The 14,224-nt window shown below is 50.1% G+C and overlaps 1 protein-coding gene across 1 annotated transcript in view; it reads left to right on the forward strand.

Annotated features, from left to right (window-relative positions):
• Positions 1–14,224, forward strand: part of LOC146812943 (killer cell lectin-like receptor subfamily B member 1B allele C) — a 99,805-nt gene that overhangs the window by 40,513 nt on the left and 45,068 nt on the right. The window contains exon 2 of the mRNA XM_085619984.1: positions 7,477–7,575. Within this exon, the coding sequence (XP_085476110.1) occupies positions 7,477–7,575 (99 nt within the window). The remainder of the gene's footprint in view (positions 1–7,476; positions 7,576–14,224) is intronic.

Here is a 14,224-nt window from a genome sequence, read left to right on the forward strand (position 1 = left end):
TACAGAGTCCTGAAGAGTGTCCTAGTTGATGGGTTAGGCTTAACCACTGAACAGTACAGGTTAATGTTCAGAGACACCCAGAAGACACAGACTCAGGACTGGTCTGAATATGTGGAATGTGCCACTAAGGCTTTGGAGGGTTGGTTGCTGGGAAGTAAGGTGTCTGATTATACAGGATTGTACAATTTGATGATGAGAGAGCAGATTTTAAGTAATTGTCAAAACCAGCTTCTCCATCAACACCTGGTAGACTCAGATTTGACCTCTCCCCAAGAATTGGGAAAGAGGGCAGATAAATGGGTCAGGACCAGGATCAGGCCTAAAAACCAGGGTGGTGACCAAAAGAAAGATACCACCAAGCCTCAAGAGAAGGGTGGGGATAAAGAAAAAGAGAAACCTTCCTCAGGGCCCCAAAACTCCACACAGGGTGGTGGGTCCCAAGCTCCCTCCTCTACCACAGCTAAAAAGCCCTACTGCCATGAGTGTAAAACTCCTGGGCATTGGAAAACTGACAGCGGTTGCCCAAGGGCTAAAAACAAAACTGTTCCTCCAATTACTCCTGTCACACCACCTATTACTGTCAGCAGTAATCCCCCAGGTGGTGGGAGTGCCCCCAGAAATCTGGGTGGGTTTACTTGGGGAACACAGGGGGACCCTGGCTTAGCCAATTCCCCTACAGCAACCACTCTTGTCTGTGATGGTGGCATGGGGTTTGCCAACTTCACTGCCTGTCCCAACACTTTGGGTAGGTACAGACAGGAGCCCTACATCAATGGTACAAAAGCTGAGGCCTACAGAGACACTGGGGCTAGCATCACAATGGTGGCCCATTGGCTAGTTCCCTCTGAGCAGCTTTTGCCCGGTTTCTCCTACCAGGTGACTAACATTGATGGCAAACAGAACAGTCATCCCATGGCAGAGGTATGTCTCAGCTGGGGAGGGGTCACTGGCCCTAAAAGGGTAGCAGTGTCCCCAACCTTGCCTGTAGACTGCTTACTGGGGAATGACTTAGAACTCTCAGCTTGGGCTGGAGTTGAACAAGACACCCATTCTAAAATGGTAGGCCTTTCACAAAAGGGTAGGGGGGTTGTGCCATTCACAACCCCTGTCCAAATAGATTTCCTCCCTGAAAAGGTTGGAAGGGCAGTGGTAGCCACAGCCCAGGCACAGACAGACTTCCCTGTAGGGACTGGCAGAGCTGTGACAGTCACAGCTCAAACACAAACTGAGTGCCCCCCTGAAAAGGTTGGCAAGGCTGTAATGGTCTCAGCCTATACTCAGACTGACATAGGTGTAGTGAAGCCTGAAACAATGGATCACTCCACACAAACTGAGAGTAGTGGGGAGGAAGAAAAGTCTCCCTCTCCCCAGACATTAGGAAAAGGTCAGCCTCCTCAGGGATCTGACCTCACCCCTTGTGAAGGAACTGCCCCAGAGGTAGCCAGGCCTGGCCTGGCAGAGCCTCTGATGTCAGTGGCCCCTTCCAAGGTGGGATCCAGTCTGGTGCAGGTAGCCTGCCTCTCTCTACCCTGCCTCAGTCAGCCCAGGGCTGCAGAGGTCAGGGAGGCCAGTGGACCCCCAGAGGGCCCCTGTCCACAAGAACCCCCCCATCAAAAGAATGAGGATTGCCTGGCTAGTAGCCCTAGTCAGGTGATGGGTAAAAACATTCCTGAGGGATCTCCTTTACAGGTAGTTAGGGACCTCCCCCAGGGGGATTCTGTTGGGCACAGGCAAACATGGGACCTTAGGGCCCCAAACCTGACCTGTCCCTCCAGTAAGCCCACAAAAGGGACCCAGCCTCCAGCTTTAGGTAGCCAGAGGCTGACCCTGAGAGCACAGTGCAACTCAGTTAAAGAAAGAAAGGCATCCATGGTGGAGGATGATTGGAGGAAGCTGAGGCCTCACTTTGAGGACACTCACTTCAGTACTCCATCTCAACACCAGCCTTTTACTTTGCCAAGACACACCACAGGTAGAGATTCCCTATGGTGGAGACCCTCTGATACCCTTAGGGTGAGGGATTGCTTAGTGGACCATGAGACAGGGGGTAACCATGCCAGTGCTGGTTCCTCCTTATATGGCCACTTGGGCAATATAGGCTTACCTGGTCAAGGTCAGCCTTATCTCCCTTCGTTTGGGGGGGGGTTGTGTAGGAAGGTGGATATCTGACTATGGTTACCCCCAAATTTTTGCCTAGTGTCTAGCTGGTTTTTCGACTTAGTTGGCCTGAGATCCTGCCATTCAGGCTCTCAGGCTATCTGCTCTCTCTGTAAAATGGACTCCATGTACCCTAGGTACATACCCAATTGGTTGGATCACCCTGTCAGCCCCTGTACCAGTGTACACTAGGTACCCAGGGCATTGGTGTATCCAAGGCCTGCCAGGGGCTGAAGCATGTATTATGCCACCCCAGGCTTGGCCTAACAATCTGACACAACTGGCTGATCACTCAGCTGGGGTAAGTTGGTGTAATCACCTCTTACTTAGGTGTAGTATACCTATACCTAAACTTAAATGGGACACCTGGTAACCTATAAGTCACTCCTATGGCAGGCCTTAACAATCCTGAAGGCAGAGTGCTTGGTTCCATGTGAGATGGTGCTCTGGCATGAGCTGAGCCTGTCTGCAGTGGTCGGAACAACTTCCTTCTACTGTTTCCAGATATCGTCATACCATATACTCTTAAGTGCATTATGAACCTCGCGGTTAAATGCTATCTTTGGTTTGGCTTTATCAAAACATGTCGAGTAAGGTGTCATACGAATTGGAATACTAACCCCTCGCCAATTCTGGCGACGGGGTTAGCATTCCACCCTTCTAGAGGGACACGACATGTACAGTGCCTGAAACCCGGGTAAAATCAGACATAGCCTCAGCTCCACAAAATGGATGCTGCCACCACAGACACAAGTCTGCCCTCCTGCTGCTGGGAGTCCTTCCAGCTTGGGAGGTGTGGACAAAGGGTTTCCTGCCAGGGGAGGTGCATGCACCACCCCAGACAGGATTTTGTGTATTGGTCAGGTAGGGCTTGAAAGAAACCAGACATGCCTGTGGCTCACAAGGAGCCTCGGGGCATATGCCAGTTCAAACCGGTCCTGGGGCACACCAGTCCCGGGCCTGGGGCGAGCTGGACAAAGGATTGGGGGTGTAACCACCCCCCTTCCTGGTCCCACCCATAGGGAGGGACCTAGCAGGTAGTCCGGCCCCTAGAATCCGAATAAAGGTAGGAGCTGTGTCCTAAGACTTCAGACATCCTGGAATCAACTTGAAACTAAGAAGAAGACGGGAACTTCGACATTCTGCTGCACAGAAGACTGAAGAAAATCTCCCCTGTGGTCAGGGAGTGACCACCTTGCTAACGCAAGCACCATCCAGCGAATCACCGTCTGCTTTGCCGCCGCCTCCCGCCGGAGCCCGAGCCCAGAGACTGACAAGACCTGGACCTCCAGACCTCTCACCGCCCGATCCACAGTCCCTGCAAAGAGGAGACCCGTGGAGGCACCGAGACACGTGGAGCCAGCCATCTTGGAACGACTACGACAAGCTGACCAGTGCAACAACCGAGGCTCCCTCCAAGTTGTGCTTTGGGTCCTGAGAAGCCCAACCCTCGAGCAGCATCTGCACCAAAGGTGAGCCCTCCAGCATCTCCACGATCTGCGTGGGGCCCTTCTGCATTTTGCCACTCGACGCGCCTAACCGGTTGCTGGCCCGCTGGCTAGTGGCCATCTTGGCGACGAAATCTACGACAAACACCGCTGGTCTGGTTGCTCCAGACTGGCCCTTGCTCCACACCGAAGGAGCAATCCCTCTGACCTTGCTGGTCAGAACCAACAGCTGATTTCCGAATCCTCCTGCAATTGCTTTTGCCAAGGCTTGTTTGCTTCGATCAAGTCGCCGACACCGCCGACAGCGAGAGCCTGCGTGGGACAGCTCGTGAGCCGACTCCTGGACGTCGTCGACCTTCAGGGACCACGTGGCTGCGGAGACAAGCTACCCCTCATCACCTGTTTGCACCCGACATCGCCTGGTACCCACCTGGTGCCACGCTGGTCACTGGCTAGTGACTGTGAACACTGTCCCCTCTGCTTACAGGTCTTCAACATCTCCGATCCACTCTTGGATCCACTGCATCTCTTCCCGACCGACCGCCTGCAGCATCTTTGTCCCAGGCTCAACGGAACAGATAGAAGAAACCCGACGCACTTTGAGGCCTATGCACCCGCTTCCTGTGGGTGAGGTAAAGCTGGTACTCCGGTGCCCATGTGTAGTAATACATCTCTAGTGCCTGTGTTCCAAATCTTAAGTTCCTAGGTCATCCGGAAGATTCCTTTTGCAGTAACTTTGTACTTTTTACGCACCCATTGAAACCTATGGGAGCCCGCGTGTGACTATTTGCTCTGCACACGCCACCCGTGGACCTCCTGGTCACTAACTGACGTTAGCTCCTTGTAGGCCCAGCGATTCTAGAGGCCCTAGGCCTTTTCCCTTTTCTGTTCGTGGTACTTATACCACTATTTTAGTATATGGTTCGAGTGGCCACCAGGGCCTATCCATATAAAGTGCAACTTCTGTGTATTCTGTGATAATCTTGTTTGACGATTTGTGCTCCTGTGCTCATAAAGAGACTAGGGGTTACTTTGAGAAATAAATACATGTATATTTTGAATATATATCTGTGTGGTGTCCTTTCATTGGTATAAAAGGGGGTTACTATTGGTAAAACAGCTTGCTTAACACGCATCACGAGTTTAGCCTCAAAGACTGCTTAGCCTACGCTACCACTAGGGCAGCTAGTCCAAAAAGGTTGACTTACAACCACACCATAGGGGTTGCTTGGCATGGTACAAGGTGATCACTTTAACTAGTGAGCATCATATACCAGGCCAACTTCTCACAGTATCACATATGCAAAAAAAAGCTAATGCCAATAGAAATGACAATGCCATTTATTTAGGGATACAAAAATGATAAAAAAATAATGAGCAATACCAATAGCTCTACCTATAATATTGCCGAGACCATTGCATTGTAAATGCTTGTTGAACCTTGCTTTCTGTGCACTGGAATGGCCTTCTTGCATATGATGTTTCATTTAATTTATTCCACAGATGTTGTTCTCCTTATTGATTGCGGACCCTCCGCCTGCATATATTGTAACCTTGAAGTGCATTTTTTTCAATAAAGATGTTTAAAATATATATATATATATATATATATATATTACCTACTGGCGATAGCCAGTAGGTAGTTATAGTTAGGACCACGTTTCCATAGGAAAACCTCAACATTCTATTTTGAATAACTTTGGCGCCGGTCGACGAATCCTCGCGAATTTCTCAAAATAGGTGGGGCGCTCCGCTCCGCTCCTACCCTGAAAGTCTCGGGGGGATTCGTCAAGCGGGGGCTGAGATAAAAGGGGGGTCCCAAAACGCGTTTTTCCCATGCATTTTTCCATAGGACCTTTAGAACGAGCTACAGCCCGAACGGCTGAACAGAATTACTCAAAATTTGGCAGAGAGGTAGTCCCTAGGTCAAGGAAGTGCCTTTTGTAGGTTTGGTGTAAATCTGTTCAGTAGATTCTGAGAAAATAGCCTTTAAATCAATATATATATCTGAGCCAGCTTACGGTACGCTTACCGTACGCTTACGGTAAGCGTACGGTTGCGTGCGCGAGCGCGATTCTGATTGGCTCTTAGATCTTAGTAAACATTCGAATCGGCCGAAACCAGGAAGCGGCGGCCGCCATTTTGTCTCTCGCACTGAGTGTTGTTTATCAAACATGATGGCCAAAAACATGTTACTGGGCTGTTTTGAGAACTCCCTCCCACATAGTCATGTTGAGGGAGTCCCCAAACATCCCCCAAGTGCAAAAACGGTTTTATTTTTTTTTTCGGCAATTTCGCGGGGTACGCTTACCGTACGCTTACCGTAAGCGTACGGTAAAAAAATAAAAATAAAAAAAACACTATCCACACTTACCCCACCCCCTGTGCTTTTGGTGGCCGAAGGCCACCAAATGTGCTGGGCTTATTACAATGGAAAAAAACACTATCCACACTTACCCCACCCCCTGTGCTTTTGGTGGCCGTAGGCCACCAAATGTACAGGGCTTATTATAAGGGAAAAAAACTTAGCATTTAAAAAACCGTACTAATTCACTGAAAAAACCATAGGTTTCACACACGTTATAGTTAGGAATTAGCATTTAAAAAACCTTGCAAATTCACTGAAAAAACCATAGGTTTCACACATGTTATAGTTAGCGGAAATTTTACTGATAAAAAACCTGTGAAATTGCCCCGTTATAGTTAGCGCAGGCAACTATAACTCACGCGACCGCAATCTTCTGCTGATGACATATGTGTCTTTATGAAAAAAAAATATTTGTAATATATGTATAGCTAAAAATGTATGGAAGAAGACATGGGCAAATAAGTGTCTAAATACAGTATTAGCATCAGCAGAGGATTGTGGTCGCGTGAGTTATAGTTGCCTGCGCTAACTATAACGGGGCAATTTCACAGGTTTTTTTATCAGTAAAATTTCCGCTAACTATAACATGTGTGAAACCTATGGTTTTTTCAGTGAATATATATATATATATGTACTTAATCATGAAAAGTTTTCTATCTCATGAGATTTCTGATAAGAGGAAATTTGGAAAAGACATCAGGAAAAAGTGAGAACCGTATTAAACTTTCTAATATCAATCTCCCTTTAAAAAAAAAAAAAGTATGGGAAAAAGAGGACTCATGCCAAAAACTCAAGCTCCTTTATATTGGTGTGACCAATTAATGTTATACAGAAATATATTGTGACATTTTAACAAAAATAACATTTGTTAGCAACATATTTAGGAAGCTAGAAATTTTACTTTCAATTTAACACATTTCTTTAGCTTTCAATCCGGATACATGTTTTTGTTAACACGCTAAACATTAGTTATTAATGTAATCTTTTCAACAGAAATACAATTACGAATTTAAAATGTAATTCATAAAATCATGTTTTTGCTCATATTTTTGGAAGCATTTGGAAACAGATTCACGTTATGTTTCTGTTCTACAGAGAAAGAAACTCATGCACATTTATTTGTTGCGCACGTTTTAAGGCCTATTGTTAGCACCTCAAAAATGATGGAAAGGGCATTTTTCTATATGTTAATTGGATTTCTCAAGAGTATGAAAAAATGTACACCTGTAGTACTATTTCCCATACTCATAATAGCCTTTGTGAATAGTTCTTTGGGCTAAGATCCACTGATATTGAAGCATTTGTAACACTTTGAATATATTTATTGTAAATGCTATTGCACATTCCTGTGATGAATAACTCAAATGAGCATTTGGAGTCTGTGTTGCTAGTTGTCGAGCTAGATCTGAAAACAATGACTGCATTATTATTTTGTGGATTTGTAGATACTTGCAGGGTCCAGGCTTCATCTTTTTTTATCTTGTCACCCTTTCATCTTTCTAGCTGTCCCGTGTGGTCCCGGTTCACACAGAGGAGCGCTGTGGATATTAGGAGCTCTGAACATCCTTCTGTTGCTGGCTGTTGTGGGATTGGGTCTCTGGAGTAAGTGCTGACAATGCTCAAAGGTTACAGATCTCTCTGTCACAAAGCTGTTCTCGCTGAACAAAGGATCTTTTCAATATACCGGAAAATAGTGGTGAGAAAGGACTTTAGGAACTTCTAGGGATTCAGTCTAAATTATGTTGAGCATATTGATATTGCACATTAATACTGTCCAGGCTGTCTGGTAACGCAGGTATGGGACACAATTGCCTTCATATTGGGCAGGCGTCGGCCAGCCATTAAGTCTGGGCTTTCCTGGTGAAATGCTATTTTTCAGTTATTGTTTAATGCGAGCATATGTCACAATAATAAAAAATAAATAAATAAAACATGCTGGCAATATGCATACAATAACATTTGAAATAAAATAAATCTCATATAACTTTATTAAAACTGTTGGGTACTTCCTAGCAGGGTGGTGTACTAACAGCAGGCACGGCAGCTATTACGTTTTAAAGGACTTCACCGGAAAAACAGAAACGCAGAAGATGACAAAACCAGCAAAAAAGGCATTGAATGCAAAGAAACAAATTGACAAAGTAAATTATTGGGCAAACAGTACAGGAGCTCAAGTGAACAAATATTTAGGAGAAAGTGCACATGTGATTAGGTAAAATGCTGTCACTCACACTGTAAGAGTCAATGGCTGAAGTGGGCTGACCTGTTGCCTTATGTTGTATGCTGTGATGGGTGGACAGAGCAAACACAAGGGGATGATGGATGGAGCGCTGAAACTTTTCAGACACTCACTCCCAGTCACAGATTTGGGTTGAGTCCATCATCGTTCTTTAGCTCACTTCACCACCCCAGTTCAGACCCAGCCATAGGCAAATCAGTCTTGACCCTGTTCCTGAAGGGAATAGTCCAGTCCAAACTGCCAAGCCAGGTCTTCCCTAGACTAGAAACAAGTATCCTGGGACCGGGTTCAGGGTAATGCACCCCCCTCCCCCCCCCCCATCTGCCAGGCTGGCTTGATTGCAGTGGCAAAGTGAGCACGGGGCCGACGTCTGGTCATACCCTGCCAACTTAGGGCGAACAAAGCAAACACAAGGAAATGATGGACGGAGTGCTGAAACTTTCAGACACTCACCCCCAGTCACAGATCTGGGTTGAAACCATCATCGTTCTTTAGCTCACTTCACCACCCCGGTTCAGACCCAGCCATATGCAAATCAGTCTTGACCCTGTTACTCATGGGTACAGTCCAGCCCGAACTGCCAGGCCAGGTCTTCCCTGGACCGGAAACAAGCATCCTAGGACCGGTTTCAGGGTAACACCCCTCCTCAGCCAGGCTAGCAAAATGTGAATGATAGCTGAGACGATTAATGGATGAAAAGGGCTGTCCCCAAACCCCTTCTATTTAGGTACATACAGATGCATTTTTATTTATACTCTTTTTTGTTTACATGATGCTGGTGAACCTTGAGGCCAGTACTATAAAGGAAAGTTTTGAGCTTGCAATTGAGGTGGAAGAAACTAAAAGTTCTGTCTAATGTGGTTGGCAGGGAGTTCCATAACAATCAGGAGGCCTTCCTGCTGCTCCACTCTATGGCAAAAGAAAAGGGCAGGAATGCGCCGATCTATCAGATACGGTGTATTCCTGTCCTTTTCCCCTGCGCTGGTGCACAATGGACTGCTGTGCACCAATGCAGGCACCTTTGCACCATGGAGCAAGGGTGGTTGCACTGCAGGGATTATTATTTTTGTGCAAAAAGGGACCCTGCGCAAAAAAAATGTCCTCTTTCTATGTGTGCTGCAGAAGGCAGCACACATAGATAAACGAGGAAAAATAAATATTTGTCTCCTCATTGTGCCTCCCTTACTCCTCCCCTGGGGAGGTGTAAGTGTTTGGCGCTGCCTCAGAGTTAGGATTTCTCATAAATCTGGGGCAGTGTCAAATAGACATGGATGATGCTGGGAACGCTCTGGGCAACACCCATTGCACGCCCCTTTTATGCAGAAGAACAAGTTACTTACCTTCGGTAACGATGTATCTGTAAGAAACATTAGTTAGTTAGATTCCTCACCTTAGAATATCCCCAGGCGTCAGACTGGATCCGGAAGATTTTTCGTCAGCAATACCCCTTGCGCGTCGCTAGGCGTCGTCTGCGGCTCCGCGTCCGTCTTTGGCGTCGTGCACCGGAATAACGTCGTCGGAGTACTTCGACGCCGCCCTCGCGCGCTGACGTCAGTTCTTGTACATAGCTTTCCGCGCCAGGAACACAGAGCCATGCAAGAGACCGACACTGGTGCCAAAAAATAAAATCTAGGGGCCTGAAAGGACAACCTTAACCCTAGATGTCAGTTCGCAGAACGGGGAGGATGGGTGGGTCGGTGAGGAATCTAACTAACTAATGTTTCTTACAGATACATCGTTACCGAAGGTAAGTAACTTGTTCATCTGAAAGAAACACGTTAGTTAGATTCCTCACCTTAGAATAGATACCCAAGCAATACCAACCCCCGGTGGTGGGTCTGCGAACCAAGATCACACCAGAAAGTCCTGGAGGACAGAACGGCCAAAGAAGCCATCCCTCCGGACTTGGCTGTCTAGGCAATAATGCCTGGCAAACGTGTGTAGCGAAGCCCACGTTGCCGCCTGACAGATGTCCTGCAAAGGGACTCCCCGTCCCAAAGCAGTAGTAGCCGCTGTGGCCCGAGTAGAATGGGCGCGCAGCCCAACAGGAGGGTACTTTTTTTGCCAAGGAATAACAGATTTTGATGCACAAAACGACCCACCGTGAGATGGTCCGTTTGTGCACAGCTTTCCCCTTCTTAGCACCCACGTATCCAACGGAAAGTTGGTCATCCACCCGGAACTGTGTGGCGCGGTCCAAATAAAAGGAGAGCGCACGTTTTGGGTCCAGACGGTGGAGCCTCTCTTCCTCTTTGGAAGGATGCAGAGGCGGAAAGAAGGTGGGCAAGGTGACAGATTGCCCAACATGAAACGGGGTCACCACTTTTGGAAGAAAGGCAGGACGAGGCCGAAGGACAACCTTGTCCGGATGAACAGAAAGAAAAGGAGGCTTTGATGATAGAGCCTGGAGCTCACTCACCCGTCTAGCCGAGGTGATGGCTACCAGAAAAGCAGTCTTAAGCGTCAGAAGACGAAGAGGACAATTATGAAGAGGCTTAAAGGGAGCGCACATTAGAAATGTGAGAACAAGATTCAAGTTCCACTGAGGCATTACAAAAGGGACAGGCGGGAACGTGTGAGTAATGCCTTTCAGAAAGCGTGTAACAACAGGGGACTTGAAAAGAGAAGGCTGATCAGGAAGCCGTAAGAAGGCAGAGATGGCAGCAAGATAACCTTTCAAGGTGCCCAAGGCAGAGCCCTGCTGGGCCAAAGAAAGAAGAAAGAGGAGAACCTCAGAAAGAGGGGCGGAAAGGGGACCCACAGCCTTTGCTGTGCACCATGCCACAAATTTGTTCCACCGGCAGGCGTATACCGTCTTTGTGGAGGGACGCCTGGCTGCCAGAATGATATCACAGACTTCAGGAGGCAAGTCAAATGGCATCAACAGCCGCCGCTCAATCTCCACGCATGGAGGTGGAGGCTAGACAGGTTCGGGTGGAGGACCGTCTCCTGCTGCTGCGACAGAAGAGCCTCCCGAAGGGGCAGACGTATCGGAGGATCGGTCAACATACTGAGTCGCTCGGGATACCAGTACCTTCGTGCCCAGTCTGGAGCCACCAAGATGACTTGGGCCCGGTCGTGCCTGATTTTCTTCAGCACTCTGGGCAGAAGTGGTATAGGCGGAAAGGCGTACAACAGACCGCAACTCCACTCGTGACTAAAAGCGTCGCCGAGCGAGTGCCTCCTTGGAAATTCCAACGCGCAGAACTGCTGACATTGCGCGTTCTCTTCGGTGGCGAATAGATCTAACCAAGGCTCTCCCCACTGCTGAAAGAGACCTTGCGCCACTTCGGAGTTCAGACGCCATTCGTGATCCATCATGCACCGGCGGCTGAGTTCGTCTGCTCTGGCGTTCAGAGAGCCCGCCAGATGTTGAACCACCAGGGTGACGCCCTGGTGTTCCAGCCAAGTCCAGAGGCGCAGAGCCTCATGACAAAGGGTCCACGACCCCACCCCGCCCTGTTTGTTGCAATAGCACATGGCGGTGGTGTTGTCCGTGAACACCTGCACGACACTTCCCCGGACAGAAGGAAGGAAGGCTTTCAGTGCAAGTCGAATCGCTCTCAGCTCCAACAAGTTGATGTGGAGGCGAGACTCCGCCGGAGACCAGAGGCCTCTGATCTCCGCCTCTCCCATATGGCCACCCCAGCCCAGGAGGGACGCATCCGTCACTACGACATGCTCCGGTAGAGGCTCTTGCCCGTGACCCAATCGCGGTCCGTGTGCCACCACTGCAACTGCTGTGCAGTGCCCTCCGAGATCAAGACATGGTCGGACAGGTTGCCGTGATGCTGGGCCCACTGAAACTTCAGGTCCCACTGCAGAGCCCGCATGCGCCGCCTGGCGTGATGCACTAGTAGGATGCAGGAGGCCATCAGCCCCAGAAGCCACAACACTAGCCTGACCGAAACCCAGGATAGAGGCCGAAAGATGGGAATCAGGGCCTGAATATCCCGGACCCGCTGTTCCGGTGGATAAACCCGGAACTGCGCCGAATCGAGAACCGCTCCGATGAAGAGGAGCTTCTGAGAGGTGCTCAGGTGTGACTTCGGCACGTTGATGGAAAACCCCAGCAAATGCAGGAGATCCGCCGTAGTATGGAGGTGGGAAACGACTGCCTGGGGCGAGCCCGCCTTCAACAACCAGTCGTCGAGATAGGGGAAGACTGGAACCCCTGATCTGCGCAGATGAGCTGCGACCACCGCCATCACTTTCGTGAACACCCGAGGGGCACTGGTAAGGCCGAAGGGGAGCACGGTGAACTGAAAGTGCTCCTGACCCACCGTGAACCGCAGGTAACGCTGGTGGGCCGGCAGGACGGGGATGTGGAAATATGCGTCCTACAAGTCCAACGCTACCATCCAGTCTCCAGGGTCTAGGGCAGCTAGAACCTAAGCCAAAGTTAACATTTTGAACCGTTCCTTCCGGAGGAAGGCATTGACGTTCCTGAGGTCCAAGATAGGGCGTAGGCCCCCTTTGCCCTTCTTGGGAACCAGAAAGTAGTGGGAATAACAACCACAACCTACTTCTGGGCTCGGAACCCGCTCGACGGCCTCTTTGGCCAAGAGGGCCGAAACTTCCTCTTGCAGAAGATTCAAATGATCCTCCGAGATACGGTGGTGCTGCGGTGGCATGGCTGGAGGGGTCGTCTCGAAGGGGAGGGAGTAGCCCCTTCGGACGATTTGCAGCACCCACCTGTCCGAAGTGATGGTACGCCAGTGGAGCAGGTGATGGCGAACTCTGCCTCCCACTGGCGATGAATGGGCCTGAAAGCTCGGACTAGGAAGGCTTTGAGGCGGATGCTGCCGGGGTGGATGTGGACTGACCGCGTCGTCCTCCAGAACCGCCTCGGCGGAAACCACGTCCGGGACCGCGCGCAGGTTGGGTCTGCGGCTGGTGGCTAGGCGGACGTGAGGAGGCGCCCCTTCCTTGGCCACGAAAGGGGCGAAAAGCGGAAGCTTGCGACCGCGGGGCCGAGAGGCCCAAGGACTTGGCCGTAGCCCGGGAGTCCTTAAAGCGATTCAGCGCACTGTCCGCTTTCTCACCAAAAAGGCGAGTGCCATCAAAGGGCATGTCCATGAGAGTGCTCTGGACATCCCCTGAAAAGGACGTGGACCGCAGCCAGGCGTGACGTCGAAGCGCCACCGTGGTAGAAATCGCCCTACCCAGCGAGTCCGTAGTGTCAAGCCCACATCGTATGGCATGGCGCGCTGCATCCCTCCCATCGGCCGGAGCCTGGGAAAGTCGTGTCCGGGCCTCCTCCGGGCACAGGGGCAGCACGTCGTCCACCACATTCCACAGGGAGTGGGAATAACGGTCCAAGAGACAGGCGGTGTTTAAAGACCGCAGGCCCAAACTAAGGGAGGAGAACAGCTTCTTCCCGAACTGTTCCAGTCTCTTGGAATCCCGGTCCGGAGGAGCGGACGGGAAGGAAGATTTGGAGGTAGAGGCCTGGATAACCAGGCTCTCGGGGGTGGGGTGTTGCGATAGAAAACTGGGGTCGCCCGGAGAAGGGCGGTGGCGCCTGGCAACGTTCCTATCCACAGGAGGAACTGTGGAGGGCTTGGACCAGGTGCCCTGCAGAACGTCAGTGAGGGCCTCATTGAATTGCAGCAGAGGCTCAGTGGAGCTTGCTGCAGACTGAAGCACCTCAGTGAGGATGTTAGTCCTCACAGCCACGGCAGCTCAAGCCCAAGGGCTGCGGCCGCCTTGCGCAGCACCACAGAAAAAGCTGCACCCTCCTCCGAAGCCACAGTCAGAGGAGAGGTGAATCCAATGTCCGGTGAGGTATCCAGACCACTGGCCTCCCCCAGTTCATCTGCCCAGTCCTGCGAAAGTTGAGCCTGAACGGCCATAGGGTCCTCGAACCCCTCCCAGTCGCCCCATTCATCCGATTCCTGATAAACAGGTGGAATGATCGGAGCCGGACGATAGACATAATGTGTCTCTAACTGCGTCGGATGCGGCGACGCACCGGCGCCGGGTCCGGAACGGGGCTGAACTGGGGCTTGA

The sequence above is a fragment of the Triturus cristatus genome, chromosome 7 (assembly GCF_964204655.1).
Source record: "Triturus cristatus chromosome 7, aTriCri1.1, whole genome shotgun sequence".
Lineage (NCBI taxonomy): Eukaryota > Metazoa > Chordata > Amphibia > Caudata > Salamandridae > Triturus > Triturus cristatus.